This window comes from Mauremys reevesii, linkage group 3 (genome assembly GCF_016161935.1).
Source record: "Mauremys reevesii isolate NIE-2019 linkage group 3, ASM1616193v1, whole genome shotgun sequence".
Lineage (NCBI taxonomy): Eukaryota > Metazoa > Chordata > Testudines > Geoemydidae > Mauremys > Mauremys reevesii.
Genome location: NC_052625.1, coordinates 167,849,777 through 167,865,286, shown reverse-complemented (window position 1 = coordinate 167,865,286; position 15,510 = coordinate 167,849,777). Strand labels below are relative to the sequence as shown.

The 15,510-nt window shown below is 37.2% G+C and overlaps 1 protein-coding gene across 16 annotated transcripts in view; it reads right to left on the bottom strand.

Annotated features, from left to right (window-relative positions):
* The window catches only part of CSMD1 (CUB and Sushi multiple domains 1), a 1,616,238-nt gene that overhangs the window by 277,573 nt on the left and 1,323,155 nt on the right, over positions 1-15,510 (bottom strand). For all 16 annotated transcript variants that reach the window (XR_005595828.1, XM_039529053.1, XM_039529047.1 and 13 more), the window contains 4 exons: positions 15,002-15,205; positions 13,902-14,026; positions 13,087-13,183; positions 2,996-3,100 (listed from right to left, as the gene is read on the bottom strand). Coding sequence is in view for 15 of the 16 variants with exons in the window: in XM_039529053.1 (XP_039384987.1) it covers positions 2,996-3,100; positions 13,087-13,183; positions 13,902-14,026; positions 15,002-15,205 (531 nt within the window). In the remaining variant the exon portion in view is untranslated. The remainder of the gene's footprint in view (positions 1-2,995; positions 3,101-13,086; positions 13,184-13,901; positions 14,027-15,001; positions 15,206-15,510) is intronic.

Sequence of the window (15,510 nt, the reverse complement as noted above, 5' to 3'; positions counted from 1 at the left end):
ATAAATCTCCCCAAACATTTCACAGCTGTCCTCTAAGATCAGAAAAGGGTTTAAGGGACAGATATATGGAAATAAATAAAATAACCTTCTCTTTAGCAGGAACAACATTGCTAGCATAATATATGCAAAAAAAAATCCAATCAAAGTAAAAAATAGATACTAAGAACATAACACAGACCTCTCACAGATCAATCAAAGTTACGTGGCAGCATACTTAATCTAGCAAAAGTTACTAAAACATAATAACATTTATAATACCTAAAAGTTTGCTAGGCACTTCACAGAAGAAAGACACACTCACTGTCTGAAAAAGGCTTGTAATCTAGGTTTAAGATAATTGATGGTGACAAACAATAGGGAAACCATTATATAAAAACCCTAAAGATTTTTGGCCTTGATCCAGCAAAGCAATTAAGGACACAAGTAATCCCATTAATGTCACAGGAATTACTCATGTGCTTAAAGCTATGCACATGATATGTGCTTTGTTGGAATGGAGGCATAGTACTGACCATTATTCTAAATCCAACAGAATTTAACAGAGAATAGTATCCATTCCCAAAACATTTTTGGATCATTCTATAGTGTTGGTCCAGAAGATCAGGAATAGGAGTGCATTCCACTCTTGTGAGAAATGTAAAAAGGAAACATGGAGACTAGCATTATTGGTTGAGAGAGGAGGTGGGGTGTGATTTGATGAAACAAAATTAAGTGAGTATAGAAAGGCAAATTTATGTAGGGTCTTGAGGTGAGTAGAAAAAGTTAAAATTTTATGAGATACAGAAAGGAAGCCAGTGAAAAGATTTGAAAATGAATTGTATGTCATAGTTACATCATACATCTAGGAAGACAAAATAATCACTATGTGCTAAAGTTAAGAAAGCAAATTTTATCCAAGACAGGAAGAAATACTAACCCAACCATGCTGCCAAAAACAAAGCATCATGAAGAGGACCCATCCACAAGGAAGAAGACAAGATACTATGGTAGCTAATTTATTCCTTCATTAAAAATGGGGGAGAAGGGTGCAGGCTAATCAGCTGACATATAAAGGAGCAAATTCTGTTGCACAACTTTCACCAGAAAAATCAGTAACAGGACAAAGTCCTCCTTTATTCACAATCAGGAAGGTGTCAAAATGAAACCCTAAGTAAGATAGCACTATGCACTAATACAATCATAAAAATACAACTGTTTCTTTGTCCCATTTGGAAACAACAACATATAACATAGTTAGAAATGACATATTCAATTTTGACACCATCTTTGGGCTATGTAAAGATAGAAAAAGACTCATAAGTAGTTATTATTGTTTTTGTATTTCTCCAACAATTAATATAATGCCCTGTAAAAAAAGCTTATTATCTTACCATCTATTCCACTGTGTAATGTAAGCCTCTTTTATCATTTCACTTTTTTTGTAATGATACTGAACCAGATGCCAATAACAAGGAATGAAAAATGTATACATGTGTAAAGAAAATAAAAGTCAAAATATTTTAATAATACATTCCTTTTGTATTAGTCAACAGTGTTAAAAGTAAGCCAGAAGGCTCAGAGTAACCTTAAGCATAACAGATAAGAGCATTCATCAGCTATAATTAAGTATGTATATTAGCAATTATATTGACTTTTGACATAAAATAAAATCCATATCCTAACATCTACAGATGTTTGCAAAATGTATCAAAGTAGCAGATTTTCAAAACACATCCTACTATAAATGACATCCTTGATCTCATTTTGCACCATTATTAGAATAGTCATTTTCACCTAAATTGAAACAAAATTGCATGCAAATGGTAGTAGTAAGTAGAAGAATTGAACCAGAGTGTGAGTCTGCCCTGTGGTTTGTGTCTAGTTCAGAATATTTATCATCAGCTGGAAATCTGGCCTTTAAAATTTTGTGCATAAGTTTATGTTCTAGATAATTGTTTATCTCAATTCTAAAGATTACTTATTCAAGCTTATCCATGTATTTGCTTGTTTGCAACTGCTTATTAAAGAAGTTGAATATCAACATTAAGGTTTTTAGTTTATAAATACATGTACTATAAGTCTGAATCTCATAGAAAATTCTTATTTTTCTTTTGCAAGACAACGGAATACCAGCGTAACCAAACACCTAAGATGATTCGCAAATTTGACCTTTATTAACCCATTTATCAGACTATTACCTCATCCCCACATTCATTTTTTTAAATAGTCTTCTTTGCAATGTTTATTACCTCCAATTAAAACAAATAATAAACAAACATATGCATGGAATTTACCACCATTTTATAGAAATTATTTTAATGTTTTAAAGAGGGAAATGATAAAAAAAAATTAATGCATATATGAACTGAGCAAAGAGTGTCTGTGGTTGTCCATTGGAATTTTATAAAATATCAAACTTGTTTAAAAGGTACATAATTAAATTGCCCACAAAGGATATAAGATGAGACACAGCTATCTCAAGTGGTAGATGTGCTGTGTTTGACAATGTCCATTCTGGCTTCTATTACCCATATCACCAATGCATCTTACATGAGAACTATAATAGTGTTTGTAGCCATTGGTGCACTACAATGTTTATCACAACTGCAGCTGTTTCACACCAATGAATTAACAGGATTTTCCGGATGGGGGCTATGAAGAAAAATATGCACATATGAATGGGGAAAAGGCATTTAGGGTTATCCATCTGCTTTTCCATAATCTTGTTAAGTATAAATACAGTGCTTAAAAATGTGAGCCCAGTTTCCAGAACTATTAATCTGAAACACCATATGACTATACTGAGAGACAACATGCTGAAAGTTTTCTTGTAGATTTCTAATTTATTTCTACTTTATGAAAAAATGTTTTGTGAACACTGGAATTCTACTGGTTTTAAACTTGATTGTTTTTTAAAGATATAATTCCATAGGTATCAATTTATGTCTGTAGCATCCTAGATCAAGTTTGGTAATTAGGTTTAAAAAAAAAAGAGTCAAACAACAGACAGTCTTACTTTTGTACTCCAGGTGAAAACCAGCTGCTGCCACACTAATATCAGAGTGAAAGTGCAGGTAAAGTTGATTGGAGGTGCTGTTCAACAATGCTGGCACAGTAGTACCTGCAACAAACAAGACCGTTTCATCTGTGGTACGTAGTACATTGTAATATGGTAACTTATTAAAAGAAATTCCTGCTGTTTTACATAAAAATAAACACTACCCTATTCTCTCCTCACTACGTGTCATATCGTACCCTGGATTTTTACAAAAGCTCCAGGTAAAGTCTGATGACATGATAGGACAGTAGGGAGTTATGCAAGTGCAGCCAGAGCTAAATCCCACTACATTTACTCACATGCACAATCTCATTGACTTTAAAAGCATTATCCGCATACATAAATTAAAGGATTTGGCTCTGAAATGAAGCTCCAATATCATCAGTTCTGCTTGTCTGTACATAAGAACTAAGAGTTCAGAATGGAAGCTGAGAATCTGGGGGGAAGGAGACACCCATCCCATTATTCTGAGATACTAATTTTCTCTGTTTGTGTTCTCCTTAACTCCCACTTCACACAGTCATGCTGTGGCACACGTCTATCTCCAAAAGAAATAGAATGTTATCACAATGGCCTGTGAACATCAATGGTGATTGTGCAAAATGATTATTTTCTCTCATTTTGAGATCAAAGAGATATTTTTGTTTTATCTTTGAATTTTCATTTTAAGATCCTCCAGGTCAGACAGTCTTCATAGTATGGTGTTCCCTGTCTCCATGGCAACAGGGGGTAGACCTGATCTAATGTATCTCATAAGAATGGCCATACTGGGTCAGCCCAATGGTCCATCTAAGTCAATATCCTGCCTCTGACAATAGCTAGTGACAGATGCTTCAGAGGGAATGAAAAGAACAGGTCAGTTATTGAATGGTTCATCCTCTGTCATCCACGCCTAGCTTCTGATGGATGGAGATTTAGGAGCACCTGGAGCAAGAGGTTGTGTACCTGACCAGTTTGCCTAGTAGTCGTTGATGGACTCTAAGAACTTATATAATTATTTTTTAACCCACTGATACTTTCGACTTTCACAACATCCCATGGCAATGAGTTCCACAGGTTGTGTTGTTTGAAGAAGTACCACTTTATGTTTGTTTTAAGCTTGCTACCTATTCATTTCATGGGGTGACCCCTAGTTCTTGTGGTATGTGATAGGGTAAATAACACTTCCCTATTGTTTTTCTCTGAGCTATTCAGGATTTTATAGACCTCTATCATACCCTGTGTAGGCATTTCACTCTTAAAGAGAATAGTCCCCGTCTTTTTAATTTCTCTTTTTTAATTTTTAATGTAAGCTCTTCCATTTTTTGCTCTTTTCTGCACCTTTTCCAATTCTATTATATCTTTTTTGAGAAGGAGCAAGCAAAACTGCATGCAGTATTCAAGGTGTGGACGTGCCATGGATTTATATAGTGGCATTATGGTATTTTCTGTCTTATTGTCGATCCCTTTCCTAATGATTCCTAACATTCTGTTAGATTTTTTGACTGCCACTGTACATTGAGCAGATATTTTTACAGAACTATCCACAATGACTCCAAGATCTCTTTCTTCAGTGATAACAGCTAATTTAGATCCCATCATTTTGAATATGTAGATAGGACTATGTTTTCCAATGTGCATTACTTTGCACGTATCAACACTGAATTTCATCTACCATTTTTTCATCTAGTTTAATGAGATCACTTTGTAACTCTTCGCAGTCTGCTTTGGATTGCTGGTTGTTTTGTGTTTGTGTGTGTGCATGCTCACAACGTGCTCTCAGTTGAGCACAGACCTGCACAATAAGAGACTTCAGCCGAGACTCTCAGAGCTGAGGCTGTGTCTTGGTGGGAATATTCACTTAGCTAGTATGATTATACCATTTACTAAGGAAGCCTCAGTAGGCTTAATCTTAGGGATATTAATGAAGACCTTTTAGTCCATAGGTATAAGTAGGTCATTTGAGGGAATCTCTATTCTGCCTTAATACCACTATCACAAACCAAGAGATGAAAAATTACACAGCTTTTCTTCAATTTTGCAAAGTTTCTTGTTGTTTCATTATTTATTTTCACAAACAGCTGTAAATAGAGCTGGTTGGGAATTTTTTGACAACGTTTTTTTAATTGAAAAATGCTAATTTGTCAAAAATGAAACTTCATGAGAATGAGTCAGTTTTAACAAATCTTTTTTTAAAGTAATTAAATTGTCAAGATGCACTTCGGGTGACTAGACATCCGGATAAAATCGGGACTGTCCCGATATTTAGTTGTTTGTCCCATGTCCCGACCGATGTATGGTCGGGACGCCATTTGTCCTGATATTTTGCTTCGGCGACGGCACTCCAGCTTTTTTTTTTTTTTGCTTCACTGATGCACCTCCCTCCCCCATGTGTCCCTACATATTTTAAACTAAACATTCTGATCTTCTGGTTCAAGAATTGTGATAATTAGAATAAAAATAAATAATTTTAAAATGGTCAAAATCTAAAACAAAACAGTTCAATTGACCTAACCTTTTTTTAAAAAATTATTTTCAGTCATGAAATTTTTCAAGATTTCCACTTTTTGTTCCAATTCAGGATGGGGTTTTTTTTATTTAAAAAAAAAATCTTGAAGATTTTTCCAGGAAGGGAAAACAGTTTATTTCCCTAGCCCTACCTGTGAAGTAAGATCCCCATTTGTTCTTAATTCTGGCAAGATTAGTTGAGAGTCTAAGGGATTTTCCTCAAAGTCCCAGCTTGAGAGATTTCTCCTTCTTTTTAGTGGATCTAGGAGACCCCTTCATGAAAGATTTTAAGATTTTGTTCTGCTTCTTTAACAGCTGGTTGTGAGCAGTACTTTCGCCACCTGTCCGTCCATATGGCATACCCCTACGAGAACGGAGCAGAGCTGTGTGAAGGGGATAGCACATATCTAGGGAAACTGAAAGGACAGTCTGTAGGCATGTATCCTGCAATTCTCCCTAAGGAAAAAAAGAACCCACTTCATAACTTTCAATGGGGGATCCCTGGAGCCTGGATGGGGAGAAGTAGTAGGTCCACCTCCCAGGATAGAAAATCTGCCTCTGGTGTGTCCAGGCTGAGTGGAGACCAAACATGCAGAATAAAGAGTGAGGTAGAACAACTGGAGACAAATGGTTCATTGATATTAGAGAGATTGCAGGAGACTGCATCTTTCATAGCATGTGAGGCCTTCCAGATAAAAACAGTTTATGGGAAGGGATGATGTTTTGTAGCCTTCTCAATCATCTCAGCATGGACGTTGCCTACGTGCTGGCTGGGAGCAGGAATTTCTTCCTCTGTGTTGCTATGGGGATGGGGGATCTTGCCTTCCCTCAACATTCTGGAAGCTTTTTTTCCTGCTTGCCCTGTAAGCTGTGTGAATAGAGACCTATGTCTAGGGGAGAAGCTTTAACAAATCTTACTTCCAGTCCCATGCCTCTGCTTGTGGCTTGTCTCAGTGAAGGAAGCTCCATGTGGCCTGCTCATCTGCCTCAGCATGGACCTTGCCTACATGCCAGCTGGGATCTAACTTCTCTACAGTCTGCTCAGCATGGACTTCACCCACATGCTTGCTGGGACCTGGGTTCCTGAGGTCTCTGCTATTTCTCAGAGGGGAGGGAAGGCGAGGATCTGTCCTCCCAACCCTTCTCATAAAGTGGAGTTTAGCAATTTTGAGAAGTAAAGCCAAAGAAGAAACAGAGAGACACTTCATTAAAAATATTTTACAAATACTGTGAGACCTCTGCTACAAAGAGAAAGCTGGAGTCTGCCACACATGCTTCTTGGGGGCAGAGAATTCTGGAGAATCCTTCTGAATCCTAAGGAGCAGTCCAAAGCCCAGGCACAGGGCAAAGGTCTGCCCCCAGCAGGGGCAGCTCTAGCCATTTCACTGCCCCAAGCACGGCGGCACGCTGCGGGGGGCGCTCTGCCGGTCACCGGTCCCGCGGCTCCGCGGCACGCCTGTGGGAGGTTCCACGAGAGCCACCTGCCACCCTCCCGGCGACCGGCAGAGCGCCCCCCGTGGCATGCTGCCCCAAGCACGCGCTTGGCGTGCTGGGGCCTGGAGCCGCCTCTGGCCCCCAGTTGCTATGGAGACAGGGAAGGCCCCACTATGAACACTGTCTGACATGGAGAGGACTGAAAAAAGTATTAGAAAACAGAGGCTACAGATTAGTTTACAATATTGCCATAGCGCTGCTCTTATTCAATGCAGATTTGCCAGCTTGTTTTATTCCAACAAAACCCTTCAGTGTGAAAAGCAAAACAATTCTTCAGGTATTAAGAAAATAGAAAATTACAAGTAAAATTGGAAACATGCAAATCAAATTCCCAGGAATCAAACTAAATGCTAGATTGTGCCTCTTAGACACAGCTCTTCCATTGATCTCCTGATGTGGAACAGCTCTGCACTGCTTGCTACACAAGTGTGTGTAAAGCATACAATCTGAACAAGGGCTGTTTAGTACACATAATTCCACTCTGTCCATTAGGTACATTGGCCCTTCTACATACACCCTTTACCAAACTACCCTTTCTCAATAATATTAGTTGTGCATATTTGGTGTAGTAGTGTGATGTAGCCCCTCACAATTCAAGCTACTGGGTATCAGAAAAAAATGGTTAAATAATTTATTCAGCTAATTTAGTCAACCACTGAGTTAGTTAAATATTGCAAATAAATAATAATAATAGTAATAACAATAATAAAATTCATTAAAAACAGCAATATTCACTGAATAATATAATCAAAGAATATTATTGTCCAGCTGTAGTCATTAAGCAATCAAACTCCCTCCAATCAGAGAGCATGATTTTCCATTCAAGAGTAGAGTATTTTTACACTTTGCTTGAGACCATTCCATTTCAGTAGACTTGATTAATCTATAAACAAATAATGTAATACTATCAAACACACACACACAAACAGAAATATTTGTCTGAACTAACGACATTTGTTAAACTGGCAAAAGTCATTGCCTGTTTTACAAAACGTCTGCTTTGTCTAATCTCAAAATTTCCTTTTTTTCTGAACTTTCCAGCTGACGGTCTATTTTGTTTGCTTGCATTTCATCTCTATATTAAAACAGCAAACATTTAAAAGGTTGCGAGCCAATCACTTGTAAAAAACAACTGTGGTTTAACAAGTTCCATTTCCAGTTATAATGATGTAACAATCAAGTAATCTGAAAACACTTCTAATTAAAACAAAGAAATTCTCCTTCTTCTTACATTAATTGAAGAGCTTCTTTCATCCACAAAATTAAGTTCTGAATTATCTATATGTTTGCATATGATAAAGCCTGCTGCTAAATTCTCAAAATAGATAGTGTATTTTGCTGATTTTTTTTAAAGATAATAGAGTGCCAGTTTCACCTCTATGTGAGAAGTGAGCCAAAAGAGTACTAAAACTCAATTAATATTAACTACAAACACAATATGTGGTTTCTCAATTCTCCTAAATGCCTCAGGGTAGTATAACCTGAGAATTTAGGTTTCAAAAGAACTAGTTTCCCCACCAGGGCATCAACTGCCAGCACTCACTGGAAGCAGGGAGGTGAGTAGGCTCAACTGTTCTCTCTTTCTTTCTTCCCCAACTCACATTGGAGAACTGTTACAGGGATCCTTATGGTCGGCTCTTCCCCTCCCACATGGGGACCCCTGCATACAGACTAGTAATGACAGCAGCAGGTCTCTTTTGGCAACATCTTAATGAAAGTCTCCATTTTCTCCCTCATAGAAGACCGTAGCAATACCAACTGGAAGATGTATGTTCACAAAACTTCTTACAGTTTTGTTACCTTGCTACTGTCATCCTCCTCTAAAGCAACATCCCCAGACCAAGGAAACTCGTTACTCTAGGTTAAGCAAAAACTTCTAATCCATGCATCAGAGGAGAGAAAGCTGAGATGACAAGTGGACCCTGATGGCTCTAGACAGTTTTGACTTCCAGACATAATAGATAGTCCAAGATGAAAGGAATAGAAAACCATATCAGGCCTACTCTCTATTTAGCTGTCCAGCTAGAAAATCTTTTCCAATTCACTGAGTCGATTTTATTGGTTAAAGATGTCCTGCATTCCAGTTCGATATTTTAAACTCTCAGTCTATTCCTCCCAGAAAGACAAAAGCCAGGCACTCAGCCTGAGATGCTTCATAATGGATTGGAGAATCTCACCTCAAACCTGATGAAAGTGATCCATGTAGACTGGGAGGCAGGACATATAGAGACCTATGAACAACTGAACACAAGCCGGGGCAATCAACAGCATCTTGGGTGAAGCCTTGTCAGAGTTCTCAGATAACCTTCTGTTGCAATAGACTTAGAGACAATGCATAGAGAAACTCTTGATTTCAATTCATGATCAAAGAGATTGTCAGTGGTGCTGGGTCCTCCTGTCTAACAAGGGAGCAGAATCAGAGAAAGTTGCTGCTTTACTCAGAGGCAAAGAGATTTAGCCTAGACTCATTCCACCTACAGATAATATAGGAATGAGGCCTTGAGGAACCACTTGTGTTGTTGACTATGAGAAATGTCAAGGAGTCTGTCTTTTGTTGCTTCTGTTCCCTGTCAGATGAAGAGCCATTAGATTGAACCGATGATGGGTTCAAGCAAGATAACGTCCTGACATATCTAGCTATTTGTATCTATCCCCTTCTGGGCAATTGTGTCAAATGCATCCAACAATCCAAAATAATTCCCTCACATGCTGAAAGGAAATACATAAGATTGCTCTCAAAGGGTAAACTGAAAGGACAGTGGTCTATTGATGTGACTCAAATAAGACTTGTGACATCAAATGTAGTGTTTAGCTAAAAAAAATAGTATCAGAAGAAATAGATTTGAAAGTATCCTGAAAGTATTGCTTCCTCTGCATATACTGCTACTGATGATGATAAAAAGGAAGAAGAGGAGACTGGGACTATTGAATTAATAGTAGGTTCCAAAAATCCCTGACAAGTGCCTCCAAAACCTGAAGGTACAGATATTCTTCTATCCATCAGACTCTGATACTACCAAAGATCTGGCTGTTGTAGTTTCTGAGCTTTTCAAGATATGGATCTGTTTTAGCACTGAACAGATCAGAAGCTTCAAAGGAAGGCCTTGACTACAACTGTGGTATGACAGTGAGATTAAAAGATTTCAGTCAGGCATGATGGCACAGAGTCACTGCCGTCCATACTACCCTAGCAAATTCATCCTGTTAATCATAGGATGCCCTTAAAAATACCCGGTTTTCAGTCAGACTTTCTAGCTACCTTTGTTTGTATTTCCATCAGCTGGCCTAGAGAACTAATAACTTCTCTGCATCAGATAATTACAGTGGGACAAAATTGTCTATCTTTTAATCTCATCACAGGTATTTATATTGTACCATTTGCTAGCTCTGGTTAGGATGAACTGAGATTGATTGAAGCCATTTGTCTCTTTTATAACCTCAGCTCCAAACAATCTGACTCATAAGGAGGCACCTGCGTGTATATGGTAACACTGTTTCACTAAGTGGTTCAAGTTTTAGAATTGGTGCATATTGTCTTACAAGTGGGAAATTGCAAAGGCAGTTGTCAAGTGAGAAGGATAAACTACTTTCTCTTGAGAAGGAATATTATTAAACATTAATATGTGTCTACAGAAGTTAAACTGAAACTCCAGATCTAAATTCCAAAAACCATGGTACCAAATTCAAGGCATTACCACCAACCTAATACCATAATTGGTAATATCATAATTGAAAACAACAATTCACACAATGTGTAATACGTTTTCTAAAAATGCATCATTTTGGATCAGTAACAAATTCCTTCTAGCAATGTATCAATTATTAATTTAGAGTAATCCAAACAGGAGTTTCAGCTACAATCAAGACTCCAGACATTGCCACAGGTTTTACATTCAACCATAGAAATAATATCCTGCTGCAATATGAACAAAGTTAATTTTCTTTTGTCTTCTTTTAGGTGATTCACAGTAGAATACTGAGGAACCCACTTTTTCATCCAGATTTCCCTTGATGATTTACCTAGGACACATGAGATATTTTTGAATATCCTAAACTGAAAAGAGTATTATTCAAGTAGAAGTAGCCCGGGTATGTCAAGCTAATTTTTTTTGGAGAGGGACAATTTTCAGTTTTGATTATGGTCTAGTGGCCTGGGTATAAACTTAAAAGTTAATACAGTCCTCAGTACTTAGCAAATCTTCCATTGATGTCAATGGGAAATTTGCACATAGATCAAAGTAGAAAACAGCTTTGAAAGAGTAACTAAATGTTTAGCTTTTTATCATCATTATTTGGTCAATACCCTATGGTCACATTCACTATCACTTTGAAGGACAATATGCGCTCCTTCAGGACCACTGCATTTATGCCCTTTATTTCTCTTCCTTCCCCATCCTCCTTTCTCTGTCACTCTCTATTCCTTTTCCTTGTGTTTCCTTCTCTTCACTTTCTCTATGCAACATATCATCATTAGAGTTTCAACTTAACCCTCCAATGAGGTTATTTAGGGATGAAGGAGTACAGTCCTCTGAGTCATTATTTCAGGCTGTCTGGAGGTTTGAGAAAATAAGAGAAAATATAACAATTACAGTGTTAAAAGCTCTAAAGAGCTACCCAAAATAGCCTTTCCAAATATTAATAATAATAAACATTTGAAATACATTTCAACTCTGAAAAGTGACTAACTAAAACAACACAATAGCAGGGTCTCCCATAAGCCAGCATTCAACCCTAACCTTAACTCAGTTTCCTTACTCTTCCATTATCAAATAATCACCACAGCTGGTGCACTGGAATTACACTCTTTCCCCACAGTCTGGATGATTAACACAAATGAATATGTTATCATTGAACATCAGGGTTGGAAGAGAACTCAGGAGATCCACCCCCCTGCTCACAACAGGACCAATCCCCAATTAAATTATCCAACAGATTTTTTGTTCTTTATCCCTAAATGGCCCCATCAAGGATTGAAATCACAACCCTGGGCTTAGCAGGCCAATGCTCAAACCACTGAGCTATCCCTCCCCACAAAACCCTTATATCCCAGCCATCTTCTTCAGGGTCAACAGTCCTTTGTAAGGGCTTTTGCTCCTGCCCACACAAAGGTAGGTTCAGTGAAAACTTTCCCTATAGCTGTGCTTACCCCACAGTCCCAAACTACTTCCCAAACCCTGTAAATTTCAAAGGCCTCAATTGTTTCTACTTAGCTGCTAAAATCACGAGCTCTCTTTCTGACTTTTACAATATAGTTAAGAGCTTTCAGTATAATATTTTGCAGTGAAATGAAAATTGAACAATCGAGGCAGCATCAAATACTTTGTATTAACATCAAATTAAATATAATATAGGGGATACTACTGAATTAATTGTATTATTCATTTTCCTTATTTAACACAATCTAAACCTTAATTTTAAAACATATATGAAGCTACCACAAAATCTCCAGCATGCCCTGGAGTACTATAGCTATGCCCCACAACAGAGATTAATCTTGCTGCAGAATCGACATGTCCAGGATATAATTAATCAGTCCATCCTATGTAAGGTGTTTGCTCATGTTGGTGGTACTACAACACACTCCTTCAATAAAAAACACTACTTTATGAAAGAGGAGTAATGCCAGAGATGTCTAATATGCTTATGAAACAACAAATGACATGGTTTGTAACATTTCCAGTTTACCAGTTTTTTTTTCTGTTCTCTAAAGGTCTAGTGAGTTTACATGAATACTGAATGACTTTGTCTCCTCCCTAAAAGGGTGAGTCTAAAAAGGGAGAGTTTAAGCTTGCATTTCCAAAGCAACCTGTATCAGCAGTGGAAGCCCACTTAACATCAGGGCAACATATCTATATTGGGAGTTGGCAAAGATGGGGAAGATTTTCAAAGGCACAAATGGTAGTTAGACACTTTGAAAATCTCCCTAGCTGTAAGTACATTGACAAAATTATACCATTTCAAATTTCTCACCTGAGACTGGAAAGTAGTTTAAAGAAAACATGGAAGCTTTTCACATATATGTTCTGGTCACCATAAAAAGGTTGCATTTAGCCAGACCATATGCTTACCTGAAAAGCTCCCCAGTCGCGGTGCTGTCATATCTCCACCGTCATAGATTTCAAGGGAGTCCCAGTTATGTTCTGTGGCAAAACTTATGACCTGGATCTGTAAAACAATGCCATTAAGTATTTGTTTTTCAACCCAAATAATTATATTTAAATGAATGCTCTAAAATAAATGAATAAATAAACAAATAAATAAACATAAAAAAACCAAAACCAGACACAAGCAAAGTGAAACAAACAAAAAAAAAGCCCTGGAAAAAATGTAAATAAAAACAAAACTAAAAGATATTGATTCTTATACTCCACTTTCTTTTCTTTTGTATAGTCATCTACACTTGTGCAAAATTAGTGCAAAACATCACCATGTGGACTAAAAAATTTTGCACACACATTGCACAGATATAAAGGAGTACACAAGGTGCAAGAAAATAGAAAATCATGCTCCCACTATGGCCCCAGTCCTGCAATCAGACCATCTAGTGTAGACCTCTGCTTCTGTGCAGTGCTCCATTGACATCAATGGAGCTGTAAATGGAAGCAGGATCAGATTGCAGGATTGGGACCTATCTTTGCTATTCTACTCAGTTAAAAAAGAAAGCCGCTAGTGTCTACTGAGGTTAAATCCATTTTTTCTGCACAACAGAGTGAGCAAAAAAAAAAAGAAAAAGAAAAATGAGATTAGAAACTATCCATTGGTTACAAAAAAAAAAATAAGGGGGAAAACAAAAAGCCCTGATTACTCTTTCCTGATTTGGCTTTGAGAGGAGGGGATTGGGGAGGGTATTTAGTATTCCATGTTTGGCAGAATATGGACTTGCCTGAATACCTGATCCCTCAGTCACTATGATTTTCCACACACAATTCAAGCTGTTACCATAGGGTTCTGGATAACCAGGTGACAAGATAGTGCCCCTCCGTTCAGTGAAATTCCCATTGCATGGTACTGAAAAACAATATTTTCACAGATTACGTCAAAGCCAAAAACATTTAACTGGACAGAAATGTAACATAAAATGTACAAATTGATATAATGATTATAACTCTCTTTTTATTACAAATACATAGATTTTAAGTTTTAGTTTGCACTTTGGAATGCAGTTTTCAGTTAAATAAAGTGTAATCAGGATGCTTAAGTGTAAAGAATTTCCAATGTTTGCCTTTTACCTGGTAAATCACAGTGTAATACTTTAATATATTTATCGATAGCCCAGCATTTCCTCAGATTTCAAGAAAAGACTACATAGAATAATGGGTCTGTGAAATCAGCTCAGCTTAGACCATTAAAGATAATTATAATTTAAATATTTGGTGGTTTATTCTACTCTCCATAGAGACACATAACTCCAGTCGATACCAATGAAATTTATGCACAAACGACAAGCACCTATTAAATGTATAAATAAATTCAAAGTGATAACATTATTCCACTAGAGGTTCTTCTGCAAAATGAAGCAAATTAACTACAACTAACAATATTGTTATTCACTGTACATGGTACTCCTAAAGTGAGAGAGAGAGAGAGAGAGAGAGAGAGAGAGAGCTATATATCAAGAAACATCTGCTAAAAGGGTACCACAAAAATGGTATAATAAATTGGGATTATAGAGATTTTCAGAAAATGAAGTTGTATCCAATGCTTCCAAGTTTAGAGGTAGCCACACAGATAATAAATATTCAGGAAAACATGCCTCCTGCTTGTTAATCTAATAGGTTATTATATGAAACACTATAACTGCCTACCAACCAGCTGGTACTCAATTATGTTTGAGATGAAAAATTGCCCTTTTAAATTGAACATGACCAGTATTAATCAATGGAGAGTGAATATATGTGTTAAACACTATTTTCTGAAACATTTCTTAAATTCTGATTTGGAGATTTGTGTCCCTCAACAGATTACCAAAATGTAATTGCTTACCTATACAGCTTGGTACAGTGTCATTCCACTGAGCTAAAGCATTAGGCACAGACTGACATCGAATAGCTTTTGAGCCTTGCAGCAGATAACCAGGGCTACATTCAAATCGAACAACAGAGCCTGCTGAAAATTCAGACCCAATTCTTCTGCCATATCTGGGTTCTGGAATAGAGCTGCATTGTGTATCACTGGTGCGTGGAACAGCTGCATGAACAGAAAAAGATGCTGTTACACAAAATGCCCGTCATCACCTGAGAAATAAATAAATTACTACACACACACACACACAGGCATTTATAATATGGAATTTAACTTTACATAATACTTGTTGCACTCAAGTATTATGTAAAGTACCTTAAAACCCTTTAAGAATAAGTAGTTGGGTAAAGGCATCACAGTGACTACGTGGACAAACACAGCAGTAATTATATATTAGTTAGTTAAAAGCTTGTCTGCAGCCGTAGATATCAGATTTCCCCCACCCCCTGCATTTTTTATTTTTAAATTGG